We start from the raw sequence: 13132 nt of genomic DNA on the forward strand, positions 1-13132 counted from the left end.
TACACGCCGAGATAATCCCGAGTCGATTTTTTTTTTTTTTTTTTTTTTTTTAAACTTGAACTACTATGAAAACTAATAATTGACCAGTAGAGCCCGTGTAGCTTATCTTAAAACAAGGCCTGGGTGCGGTTTACACATCTCTCCAGCCGCGCCTTTTCCTGTCACAGCGGAACGGCTGTGCGTAAAGACGGCGGGTCAGCTGACAGCTATCAAGAGGACCAGGAGGAAGGAACCGTATTAGCGGGCGTGCGAACTGGAAACCCCCACTGGATCCCGACGCAGGGCTGTACTCGAGGCCAGAGGAGGGGGGGGAAAGCGAAAGACCGGCGGCGTCCGCGAGAGAACCAGGGTAAGTCGCGGTTCAAATTCGAGACGGTAGTGTGTGTTGTTTTTTTTCTGCGTCGGAATATTCCAACGACGTCCCGGTAAAAAAAAAAAAAAAAAAAAAAAAAAAAAGCCAAAAATCGTTCCTCGAAGCCGGTGGAGACGGTTTTCACTACGTTAGCATTTTAGCAACGTTAGCTCCGCCGCTCCGCTCCGCTTCGCTAAACGTCAAGCTAGCGGCGGTAAGCAGCGCGCTTAACGGGGGTGGGGGGGGAAGAAAAGAAAGCGTTTCGGTCTCCAAAACCGAGCGGGGACGTTTCTGCCGTCGGGCGCAGCCGTGCGCTGCGGGTTTTGTGCGGACGAACTTCGTTCCCCGGCGATTAATAACGTCGTATTTTAAACGCTCGTCCCTGCTGACTTTGAGTCTCATTTCACCGGAAGTCCAGAAAGCCTCCGCTCGGCTCGACGCTGGTTCCCCGGACATCATCGCCCGATAAGCCCGCTGCTTTAGCTCCTTTTCAGCGAGCTAAATTCACTCGGTGTATTCTCCATCACTTTGATCTTAGCTGAAGGTCAAAGCCTTCATCAAGTGCTCGGTAGCCACTTTAAAGGACGTTTTGTAGCAACAAAGCCTTTTCCGATCAAAGATTTTGTCCCTCGACCAGCGGAGAGGAACAAATGGTGAAAATATGAAAAATTGATGAACGTTTAGGAAATGGCCCGAGCGAGCAGACATCTTGACTTCGCCAATAATAATAATAATAATAATAAAAAATTTAAAAAGGGACGATTAAATGTGGTGTTGGTGCGCGGATTATTTCGGTCACGACTCATCAGCGTCTCAATGGGGAAACATTTCACTAATCTTGGGTTCGTATTTGAAGCTGTGTTTTAATTTGTCGGGATTCTGTCTTCGAGGAATCCCAAGCATGTCCTTCATCCTCTGGTTTCCAGAAGATTCATTATTGAACGAGAGCAGCTTCCTGCGATTTATTTATTTATTTATTTATTTTTGGTCTGGTGGTCTTAAACCACAGACCAACCAAATGTACCAACAACAACAAGAGGAATCTTAATCATCCTGCGGGTATAATCTAAGTATGGATCTCAGCTTGATCAGATTCGGGCAACATCTTGCAGTTAAAAAAAAAAAAAAGGGCTCCTTGTAAGACCGATAGATTTGTAGCTGTCAACCTGGTGGCTGTTAATCTGATTTTTTTTTTTTGGAAGAAAACAAGGTATTGCCTGTGTTGAGAGAAGTAGGGGAGTCTTTTATTTTGTTGTTTTTTTGCCTATATACGTGTGATGCATCTAACAAATGAGTCACCACAGTGCTGCAGCTGCAGGATATAGTCAGCTGGCAGGAGAGGGGATGTGTGTGTGTGTGTGTGTGTGTGTGTGTGTGTGTGTGTGTGTGTGTGTGTGTGTGTGTGTGTGTGTGTGTGTGTGTGTGGGAGGGAGAGAGAGAGAGAGAGAAAGCGGATGTGAGGGACAAATGCCTCTCTGTACTGTGTGTCACTCCCTCACTTTTCGCTGCTTTCACTTCTCTATCTCCCATTTTTCCTGCCACGGCTTCCTTCCTACACGTCTGTCTGTCTGTCTGTCTCTTCTCAGGAGGGGTTTGGTCTCACCATGGCAAATTGGGATTGAGAAGCAGCCACAATGATTGGAGGACTGTTCATCTACAACCACAAGGGGGAGGTCCTCATCTCCCGCGTCTACCGAGATGACATAGGGTACGTTTCACAGGAGCAAACCTGCGGTTGGCATTTCTAGATTTTTGGGGGATCTCCAGTTCAGTAAGAAGGTCCTGATCCAGTGAGGGTGGACAGACGGGTGTTGATCCTGGATAATGGAGGATTATGTCAGTCTTCCTTGGCTAAGTTCACATTTGCCTGTCGTGTTATTGACAAAGAACAAAAACCCAAACCGGGATTCCATTTAAGGCGATGTTACTAATTCCATGTAATATAAGTTTAACCTTTAACTTAATGAATATTAAGTTAAGTAATTTACAACAAATGAATACTAGATACAGAAGTGACTCTTGAATACAGTTCTGCACAATCAGTGATGAGTAATTGATTATCAGTGACTGTTTTCCATCATGTCTGATGAAATTATGTGATTCACTCGTGTTTATCAAACCACACCTTCTATTTGATAGATCAAATCCATCTTTGTGAAAAGATCTTCCAAATTAACTTCAGTGTTGACAGGTTGACTCATTATTCTCAGATGGCAGAGCCCTGAAAGGAAGCGTTCTTGTCCTCTGCATCAACATCTCTTAATACCCTGTGTACATTTCTTTGCCAGGCAATGATCAAATGTCGTTACCTTAATGCCCTCAATTAAACAGCATATTTGTCATGCATTAGGTGTCACCTGAAGTCAGATGTTGTCTTTAAAACCTAGTTTTTATTTTTGTTTATCAGGGCCATGTAAATTAAGCAGTACAAGGGCCTGCAGATCGAAAATAGAGATGATAGCGCGCGCCCCCCCCTCCCCCAAATAAATAAATGGATGCGGGGTAGACGGCAACACAAAAGCTCAAACAGAAAGTTACAGTGTCAAACAACATTATGCACATCATTATAAAGGAAGAACATCAAATGGCCTGTGTAACTTTAGATCAGCAGACAAGATGAAATGTTTAAAGACAACAAAGTAAAGCACACAAACACATTGTCCTCCCTAAAGAATTCAAACTTAAGTTTTCTATAACAGTATAAAAAAGATTCATGTTTCATTATATATGTTGAATTAAAATATTTACTATACTATTTATATTCCATAAGGTCCCTTTCTTATTCAGTATGTATCACTTTATAACTTACAAATAAGTAATATTTTCTGTTTAGGATCTAATTATTATCTAATTAAATACCACAAGGACATGTTTTTGTCTTGTTTTGCTCTGGTGTTGCATATGAAATAATTTAAGAGGATATAATCACCTGAATTCTACACAAAGGGAGCTACAAGAAGCAAAAACACGAGTTTATTGCAAAAGATAGTATCTGTAGATTCCTGCAACCAAAATGAAATCTCCACTTTTGGATGTATTTGGTCAAATTCCTACACAGAAGATTTCCATAAAAAGAAAGAAGCGTGGCTGTAGGCATCTTCAAGTAAGATCTGTCGTTGCCACTCTGGAGGCATTTGTTTATTCACGTTCTACCTTTAAATGGCTCCTCCTCTGAACACACAGTTGCAAGAGAGGAACTGTTTCCAGTTATCAACTTTCACAGTTAATCATTGTCCTTTTTTGTCGATGTTTGGAGTGACGTGGGTTTTTCTTCGGTTTCACACGGATTGGTAAATAATTCATTGTTGGCTGGTTTAAAAAAAAAAAACAAAAAAAACATGTTCATACATCTTAAAGGCACTTCTGTATAAACTCACTTAAAATGTGAAAATACAAATATCGTTAAAATAACTAAACAGAGCTCAGACAGAAGCCTTTCAGAAGCTGCTGTAAATTGAACGTTGTGAAAAGGTGTGTTTTTGTCACTGCCTAAGATGTACACCTGAAAACATGGCTAAGTCATATGTAATGTAGACAAGTAATACACTAAAAAACCAAGCAAATGCGGGTCAAGGTGTCGGGATAAAGGCCACAGTGTATTCAATTAGATTCACACAGGGTCCAATGCATGTCACTGGCTACGTTCTAGACAAGGACCGAGCCGTGTGGCCAGAAGAGAATATCATCTTTACCTTACATCTGAAAATCTGACTGGCTCTATTTCTTCTGTCTTATTCTGTTGATGACGTCATGGAGATAGAGAGTCTCCCTGCAGACACCCAGTTATCACTTTCAATGTAAACCCAATCACTAATTGCAGTGAGGCCAGAGAAGGCCGTTCGCCAGTACTGACACCAGTCCAGTCCCGTGTCGATCCACACAGTGCGGGTTGGCAAGTTAGCAGGTCATTTCCTTGCATTTTAATAGTGTCAGTGATGCGAGTAGACGGGTCAGTAGGAACATTTTTAAGCATTAAATCTCCTGGACAGTTGTGACTGTAGTAAGTGGCAGAATAGTATACGCTGCATTGCAGAGCTGTTCCCTGTGACCTGTTTCATCACCAGGACTAAGCCACTTAGACACCACTTAATAGTCTGAATTAGATGCATGCTGTGTCATGCAGGGGCGTTTGTGTACGAAAATCGCTTCCACATTTGTCCCGTTTCTAGCATTAATCAGTAAATTGTTTTCGCTTAATTTGTAATCATTGCTCCCTCTTGGTCGAGCGGCAGCACGAACACTGCTGCTGGTTTCTGTCGCCTCAGACACAGCACAAAGTGGATCTCTGAATATATATATATATATAAAGGAAAGAACACACATTTAATTCAGGACTTTATAAACTGAGTTCATTTTCCTAAAATGCACAAAACAAGGAAAATGTCTGAAGACTGAGACAGCAGTTATTGACTTTTCATTCCGCGTCATGCAGAAAAACAGGAAATCCACATTATTTGTCTTTGTTCACGCATCTCGCCTATAATCTTCTTTTGTTTACAACACCAGCATCAGTTGTCTTTGCTAATCCCTCTTAACACCTACAGCAGTGCAGTGTAAACCACACACATTATGCTGCTCTCAGGCCTGCAGTGTGTGCACTGTAATGCTGTGATGACTGCTGTGTGTGTGGGTGAAGCTACAATTTCTGTAGTGGAGTAGAACACATTTATCAACACGCACTTGCCGTGCTGCTGTTTTATTTGACCGTTCGTAGATTAAAGAGCGCCGTAATGCTGCTAACCTTTTCCCAACACACACAGCATCATAGCGAACGCCATGTTGCTCACTCTGTCTACATGATGCACGAAAATGTCTCTTGTGCATTTTTGTCTCTCCTCTCCCTTCATCCTGTTTTCCTCTCTATCCTCTGTATCACCATTTTCCTCCATCTCTTCATGTTGGCCCCCTGTAGGAATAGGTAAGAGATGTTCCAGCCTCTAAAGCATGACCCATCCCCCTCGTGGCCACCAATCAATGACACCCCCTCCTCCCCCCCATGATCCCCTGAACTGCATGCTCATAGTTTCTACAGGCAAACTCCCGATACCTTCTCAGAGCATGAGTCACCCGTCAATGATTTTACAGTAGTAAATAAGCTACCATATACTGAAATCAAAGAGCAGATCGGGCAAAACCAAGGAGTTCTGCCAGTACAGAGGCCCTCAGTGAATAAAGTTGTTCACAATCAGCTCTACTGGTGCTTCAGCATGTAGTCTGAGCATGGGATATGATGGTTCATTTAGTCCTTTCATCTTTTGTTCCTGCCCTGGTTTTGCTCACACAAATTCAGAGATGGTTTAGACATTTTATGCGGTCTCATTTGTAGATGTGGGCCTTGAATTAAGCAACTTGCACTGGATTTTAGTTTGATTTTTGTGGGTATTGTTTTTTTTGTTTTTTTAATATATATATATATTTAGAAAATAAATCTATCTTTGGTTCCCTTTTTTCTAACACTGATTCAGAGATATTACAGTTTCTTTTCTATACCTTCAGCTGACAGAGTTTCGGGGCTGCGTTTAGATGTCGGTGAGGTTTGCCGTATGTACTTGGAAGTGGACGTCGGGATATTCTCCGGCACTCGACAGTAGGATTTGGTGTTCTTGTCAAAACTTGCTGCGCCCCCTTCCACTAAGCCCTGTTTGTTATAAATCCACGTTAATGAGAACCGAGATCCCCTAAAGTAGCTTTGGCAACGAGCTGAGCTATACTTTTGTCTCGCTTCTATAAAATTCAATTCCTGTAATTCAAACGACCTTTACTTTACCTTTTATATTAAAAAAAAAACACGGATCTTGTTTGGACCAAGCAGGATTACATACACGGTTAAAACCGTTTCTTTGTTCCCATGAAGTCCAGTTGGTTATGACACTTTCTGTCCTGATAATTATCACAGTTTACACAAAACAAGCGCCCCCCCCTCCCGTTGTCCCTCTCAATGCAACAACTCCCAAGTGTCTCTTTCTGTCGGTTTAAAAAATGTTTTGATAGTTGTTGATTCCTTGAAATGTCTGGTTATGTCTTCGAGCCCCGTATAGAACTGGATACTAAACTCACGGCAGTGTGTTCACGTTGACGTCACAGGGCGGGATACCGTTAGCAGTCTCACTGTCACAAAAGATCCTGAAGCGTTTGTCTTACCTGCCAATGCGAACGTCTCTTGTCTCTGTCTGTCTTGTCCGCTCTCGTCCTTCCACCCCAGGCGCAACGCCGTGGATGCGTTCCGCGTGAACGTGATTCACGCCCGGCAGCAGGTCCGATCGCCGGTGACCAACATCGCCCGCACCAGCTTCTTCCACGTCAAGCGCTCCAACATCTGGTTGGCGGCCGTCACCAAGCAGAATGTCAACGCCGCCATGGTGTTCGAGTTCCTTTACAAAATGTGCGACGTCATGACGGCCTATTTTGGCAAGATCAGCGAGGAGAACATCAAGAACAACTTCGTGCTCATCTACGAGCTGCTGGATGGTAGGAAATTCCGATCGCTTGCGCGTGGAATCAATTTGACTACCCAAATGTCGATATTGACAGGTGGTGGATAAAAATCATTTTCAGCTTTTCAATCCCGTATCTTATGTTCGAGACAGCGTATTAACACGCCTTTCACCGGGACACAGTCAGTCAATATTGGTTCTTTCCATCCCTGCGTGTCCTACTCGTCCCTTTCGTCCATCTTATCTCTTACAGACAAGTTATCTGTTTTGTGTTTGCTCACACAGAGATCCTGGACTTTGGTTACCCGCAGAACTCGGAGACTGGAGCGCTGAAGACCTTCATCACCCAGCAGGGCATTAAGGGACAGGTCAGCAAGACAAATATAGACTCGGGTTTGATGATGGGAATGCTTTCAGGTTGACAGAACAAGTATTATTAGATGTAGTATGGTGGAGTAGATTATGTTGGAACCATGTGATTATTATTTTTTTTTTAATGAGAATCACAAGTGGTGGATAGTAGATATATCTGAACCTGGCAGGTTGAGACCCGCACTAACAATAGAAAGTCTTGTATATCTCTTGTCCTTCGTTTATTTCAATCTATTGCACTTGAGCAGCGTCTGTAAAAACCGCTAAACATCACACTGGAGCCTATTTCTTAGTGCAGAGTGCCGCAAGCGAGACCAACAACAACAACTGCCCGTGTGATTTGTTGATATCCACTTAGTGTCTCTTCACGGATACAGTATAAAACACGGGACATCATATATAGCAAACTATCAGGACCTGCCCACATTGGCAGGTACTCGATGTTATAACTATAAAAAAAAAATAACTTGGCGGGTTCATGTATTAAATGTGTGCATACTACAATATTTACTTGGAAATGTAATCCAACTCTTCTGTTTTTTGTTTTTTTTTGTCTCATCATATGTCCTCAACTGCGGCGTTTGGACAATTCAGCACCAGGTAACAGCACCCTGACATTTATCCCCGTATGGCACCATGTCATACTTGTTCTCCGTCTTCCCCCCCGTTAGCGCCGATGACCCTCTTTCATCGCCCTCTTTCTGTCGTCAGCCGGTCAGCCCTTCCCTTTTGTGAATAGTGATCCAGTTTCTCTCCCTGTCTCCCAGACAAAAGAGGAGCAGTCTCAGATCACCAGCCAGGTGACGGGGCAGATCGGCTGGCGTCGTGAGGGCATCAAGTATCGCCGCAACGAGCTCTTCCTGGACGTACTGGAAAGCGTCAATCTGCTCATGTCGCCACAAGGTCTGTTCTTTTGGCCTCTCCGTGAATGCCTTGGTGGAAAATTGTCCGGGTTCAAATTTCCATTTTTTTTTAGGACTTTCTGTCCACGTTGACACAAAGATTAAAAGTTCATTCTCGTTCTTGTCATTGTATTTTACAATCTTCCTCACCCAGTAAGAGTTGGAGAGTTTCAGCTACAGGCAGAGAAAACGACGTGCGTCTCAGTTAAAGGTCCCCATCTCTTTTCTGAGAGCGGCACACCCTCCTGTAGGTTCCCAGCTCCGTGACAGTATGGTGGCTCAGCAGTTTCTTCCACAGGGACAGATACAGGAGATCATTCCTGCCCACCGCTATCAGACTATACAATAACTCACTCAAATCCATCACCCAACAATTATACCGTTGGTTGTTTGATTGCTTGCTTAAATCCTTGCACTATTGTTTAGTTAGTATCATTTAATATTATTCTATTTTATCGTCATTTTTGTGCATTTTCATGTTAAATATGTTATAATGCTGTTGTAGTGAAAAAAAAAAAAAAAGTCCCCTCGTGGGATTAATAAAGTATCAATCCATCTAAAAGGTTTGACAGTGGGCCGTGCTGAGGGCAAACGTATGACATCACAAACTTACGAAAGTCCCAGCGGCTCGTCTAAACGGCGCAGTTGCTGAATACGAGATGCGGACATTCCCTCCACGCACTGAGCGCTTTGACACTTCCGTGGTGTTTATGCAGCACATGGACCAGCTTTGGAATAGGAAAAGAAATGGAAATCTAAATTCATACAGTACTTTTAAGAAATATTTCAAATAGAGGTCATTTTCTATTTATAATTACAAAGTTTACTCAAATCATATTTGGTTGTTGCTTGGCGTTTTCGCTTTTTATGGAAAGACCCGTTAACGGTCTTTGAACGAGATGACCCGTATTCCGATCTTGTGTCTCGATGTTTACGACGGTATTTAAAGAGCTGAAAGTTAAGCACATTTGGACTCCTCCAAAAAAAAAAAAAAAAAAAAAAAGTTGGAAAAGAGATGTTGCGGCTGCGTCCACTTTGTGAGCCCTTGTCGTGTCCCCCCCCCCCCCCCCCCTTCGTGCAGGCCAGGTCTTGAGCGCCCACGTGTCGGGCCGAGTCGTGATGAAGAGCTACCTGAGCGGAATGCCCGAGTGCAAATTCGGCATGAACGACAAGATTGTCATCGACAAGCAGGGCAAGGGAGGAGCGTCCGACGATGCGGGGAAGAGGTGAGTCGGTGCAACCGGGAGCAACCCGCAGACGCCGAGCTGAAAACCTGAAATCAAGCGAGGGCTGAAAGTCATTCAGGGTATACGAGCAGTTCAGTGTTTGTTTTTTGTTTTTCCATCTTTAAAAAAAAAAAAAAATAACCCTGACTAGGAAGTTCATTGTTGAGATAAAAAAAAAAAAAAAAAGATCTGAGAGGCCGGCGTGTGTTAGCCCTAGTGTCTGTGTTATGAGTGTTGTCTTGTTGTTTTGCAACAAGGCGGGCTTTACAATTTATTTTTTTAATTTTTCTTTCCTTTGGATGCATCTCTCCTTTCTTTCCCTCTCTTTCTTTTCTATGTGCTGTACCTCAGTGATTTAGGGGGAGGAAGGTACTGTACTGACAAGTGTCCTCACCCTCTGCCACCTCCACACACACACACACACACACACACACACACACACACACACGCTACACTGACACAGACACACACACACACTTGTCCTGTCTTAGCCTTTTAGTAAATGAAGAGTCTGTACATCTCGTGCACTGTTGCTCCCCGCACACACACACACACACACACACTTCAATCCAAATGAAACACACCTTGTTAACCCCTCAGTGTTCTGCCTGGTGGTCGTTTCCCCTCTTTTGGTAGAATGGTTCGTTTGTTTCAGTAGCCCACACCCACCCGCTTGACATTTAACCCTTTACCCAAGCACCTAACAAGAGACTGTGATTCGTTTAGAGGCAGGACAGTAACATTAACCCGAACCAGGTCCACGTGTCTTGGTACTAGCAGCCGTGTCCCCCCCCGTGTCCACTCATATATCGACGCTTCGTTCTCAATCCCGGACATTTAATCGAGGGAGAGTAGCAGTTTAGACTTTGGAAGAGGCCTCGGTGTCGTGATTTTTCAATATCCATATCTATTTTTGATTAGCGATACATAAACAAAGTGGCCTGTCCTTTCCTCTGGCGCGTTTGTGTCTCTGACGCGTTGTCTCTCTCCTCACAGTGGGAAGCAGTCCATAGCCATCGACGACTGCACTTTCCACCAGTGCGTGCGTCTCAGTAAGTTTGACTCGGAGCGCAGCATCAGCTTCATCCCCCCCGACGGAGAGTACGAGCTCATGAGGTCAGTCCATGAAAGAGTTTCGTGAATTTACAGTTGAACTGTCTCGACGAGAAAATAACGCGACGGGGCGGACGGGAAATGGTGGGACGGTCAGCGGACACGCTTCGGACTGACCGTATTAAGACCACGCGGTATACAGGACGCCCTCTCCACGCGTCTTATTCGCTGAACGGCTAAATGAATTAGAAATAAAGGAAACGGGCGTTCAGTTACACTGAAACGAATCAACTCTAGAAAATGCTTTTAAAAATGAAATTTTGTGGTTTTTTTTTGCCCTATTAGCGTTTTTCCTTCCTTCCTCTTGCAGATATCGCACCACTAAGGACATCATCCTGCCGTTCCGCGTCATTCCTCTGGTCAGGGAGGTGGGCCGCACTAAACTGGAGGTTAAGGTGGTCATCAAGTCCAACTTCAAACCCTCCCTGCTGGCTCAGAAGATTGAGGTAAGCCCCCCCCCCCTCATTTCAACAGGATAAGTGAATGTTTTTGACCGAGAGTATTCAAACTTTTTAAATCTGCGAACCGTCTGCGTTTCTGCACGTAACGTTTGACGGCATTAAATGCATTTTGCTCGCCGTTCCTCCCCAGGTGCGCATCCCAACACCCCTCAACACCAGCGGCGTGCAGGTGATCTGTATGAAGGGAAAAGCCAAGTACAAGGCCAGCGAGAACGCCATCGTCTGGAAGTGAGTCGCGGCTCCGGTCTGCACATTTCATCCGTTCAAAGCAAAACCTGCTTTTCTGCTCTCTGCCAAGTTCATTATTAACGAACCTCGTCTGTCTTGTTTGTTGGTTTAACTTCACACATACAGTTTGAGCCAATGCTTTTCTTTATACATTTAAAAAAAAAACTGAAACCATAATATTGTGTGTGTGTGTGTGTAGGATCAAACGCATGGCTGGGATGAAGGAGTCTCAGATCAGCGCTGAGATTGAGCTGCTGCCCACTAATGATAAGAAGAAATGGGCCAGGCCTCCCATCTCTATGAACTTTGAGGTGAGAATGCATTAATAGTTTAGTCTCTGCCAGTTGTCTGTCAGTCTCACACACACACACACTCTCTCTCTCACACACACACACACACACACACACACTCTCTCTCTCTCACACACACACACTCTCTCACACACACACACACACACACACTCTCTCACACACACACACTCTCTCTCTCTCTCACACACACACTCTCTCTCTCTCACACACTCTCTCTCACACACACGTACGTCCTAACTCTCCCTCCTCTCCGTCCCGACAGGTTCCCTTCGCTCCATCTGGTCTGAAGGTTCGCTACTTGAAGGTGTTTGAGTCCAAGCTCAACTACAGTGACCACGATGTTATCAAATGGGTGCGGTACATCGGCCGCTCCGGCATCTACGAAACTCGCTGCTAAAGTTGAACCCCGCCGGGCAGCAAACTGACCACTTCTCCTCCCCACCCCAAAAAAAATCTCTCCTGTTAAGATTTCTTTTTCTCCTCCCTGCTTTGTCGCTCTTCTTCCCTCAACCCTTTACCGCTTTTCTCCCACCCCCCACCCCCCCACCGGCCCTTCCTAACTAGGTGTTGGAGATCAAATTTACATCGTTTAAAAAAAAAATTAAAAAAAATAGAAGAAAAAAAAATATAGTAATTATGGTATAATGCACAGATATATGCAAAATGTGACCCATTGTATCGTATATATCTCTCGTAGTGATGAGTTAAAAAAAAAAAAAAAAAATGTAAACCAACTGGTGTCCGAAAGAAAAAAGACAAGCGATGCAGGAGGGTCCAGGGGGAGAGGACCGGAGGCTTGAAGGGGTGCTCTGTTGTGTTTATTCAGTGTTCTCATTCCACTGTCTGCTCCGCGGTTCCCTTAGAAGTCCCACATGTCTTGAGAGTTCTCCCCGAAAAGATGATTTGTAGCTGTTGTGGTTTCAAATGAATCCCGATAATAGTTCCTGTATACGGGCTGCTATCTCAGTAGAGTCTACCCCCCCTTTGACTGAATTGATTGATATTCGATCTGTGTTTTTGTTTTGTTTTTTTTGGCAGTGATCGTTAGGATCTGAAATACTGTACAGGACGAGGAGGTGAATTTATTCTCAGCTTGTCGGCGGTGGTAGTTGAGAAGGGGAAAAAGAAGTGACAACGTGAGAGGCTGTTTTTGTACTTTTGAGTGAATTGTTCCCTTTTTCCTCCTGGTACTTTTCCAGGCATTCAGTCAGTACAGTGAAAACCATGAAGAAAAACACTCTGAGGTTTGACCCGTCATCATGATGAGCTAGTCGTGACCCCCAAATCCCCCAAATGTTTCTTCAGCACTAGGAACAACTTTGTGACACTATCTTGATTCAGAGATCAGGCCCTGGGGAGTGTTTGCAGTGAGGCGAGGTCTCTCCCCCCCCCCCTGGCGTTTGCTTCGCCACTGTCTTTGCTTCTTCATGTTTGTAGCCCTGGTGACCGTTCTGTCCAATAAAATCTGACTATGTAACCAAACCCGCCGTGTGTGTGTGTGTGTGTGTTTTCATTGGACTGATGTCATTTTAGGTTGTTTTATTTCTATTGTATCAGCGTTTCCTCCTGATATTGTCCGACCTGAGGAAGTGGGCGGGGGGGGGGGGGTGGCAACAATGGATTCCGGGCTTTGGTCTGTCCAGTTTGATCAAATATAATAACTTAAAAACCCTTTTTATTTTTCACATTTTGAAAGAAAGCAAAGCTGAAAAAAATAAACCGTACCCTACATG

The 13132-nt window shown here is 44.1% G+C and overlaps 1 protein-coding gene across 1 annotated transcript; it reads left to right on the forward strand.

Moving 5' to 3' along the window:
- The first annotated feature begins 117 nt into the window (after nucleotides 1-117).
- On the forward strand, nucleotides 118-12881 carry LOC138625267 (AP-2 complex subunit mu-A-like). Its single transcript, XM_069706070.1, has 13 exons — nucleotides 118-349; nucleotides 1939-2060; nucleotides 6555-6820; nucleotides 7072-7154; nucleotides 7753-7758; nucleotides 7926-8061; nucleotides 9142-9286; nucleotides 9638-9655; nucleotides 10283-10402; nucleotides 10710-10845; nucleotides 10991-11088; nucleotides 11288-11399; nucleotides 11662-12881. Exons 2-13 carry the CDS (start codon nucleotides 1987-1989, stop codon nucleotides 11794-11796), a joined length of 1329 nt encoding a protein of 442 aa, XP_069562171.1. The 5' UTR covers nucleotides 118-349; nucleotides 1939-1986; the 3' UTR covers nucleotides 11797-12881.
- The last annotated feature ends 251 nt before the right edge of the window (nucleotides 12882-13132 follow it).

The sequence above is a fragment of the Brachyistius frenatus genome, unplaced genomic scaffold, assembly GCF_029030835.1.
Source record: "Brachyistius frenatus isolate BFR_SWC_R1_liver_20210118 unplaced genomic scaffold, ASM2903083v1 Contig_61, whole genome shotgun sequence".
In the NCBI taxonomy this organism is placed as follows: domain Eukaryota; kingdom Metazoa; phylum Chordata; class Actinopteri; family Embiotocidae; genus Brachyistius; species Brachyistius frenatus.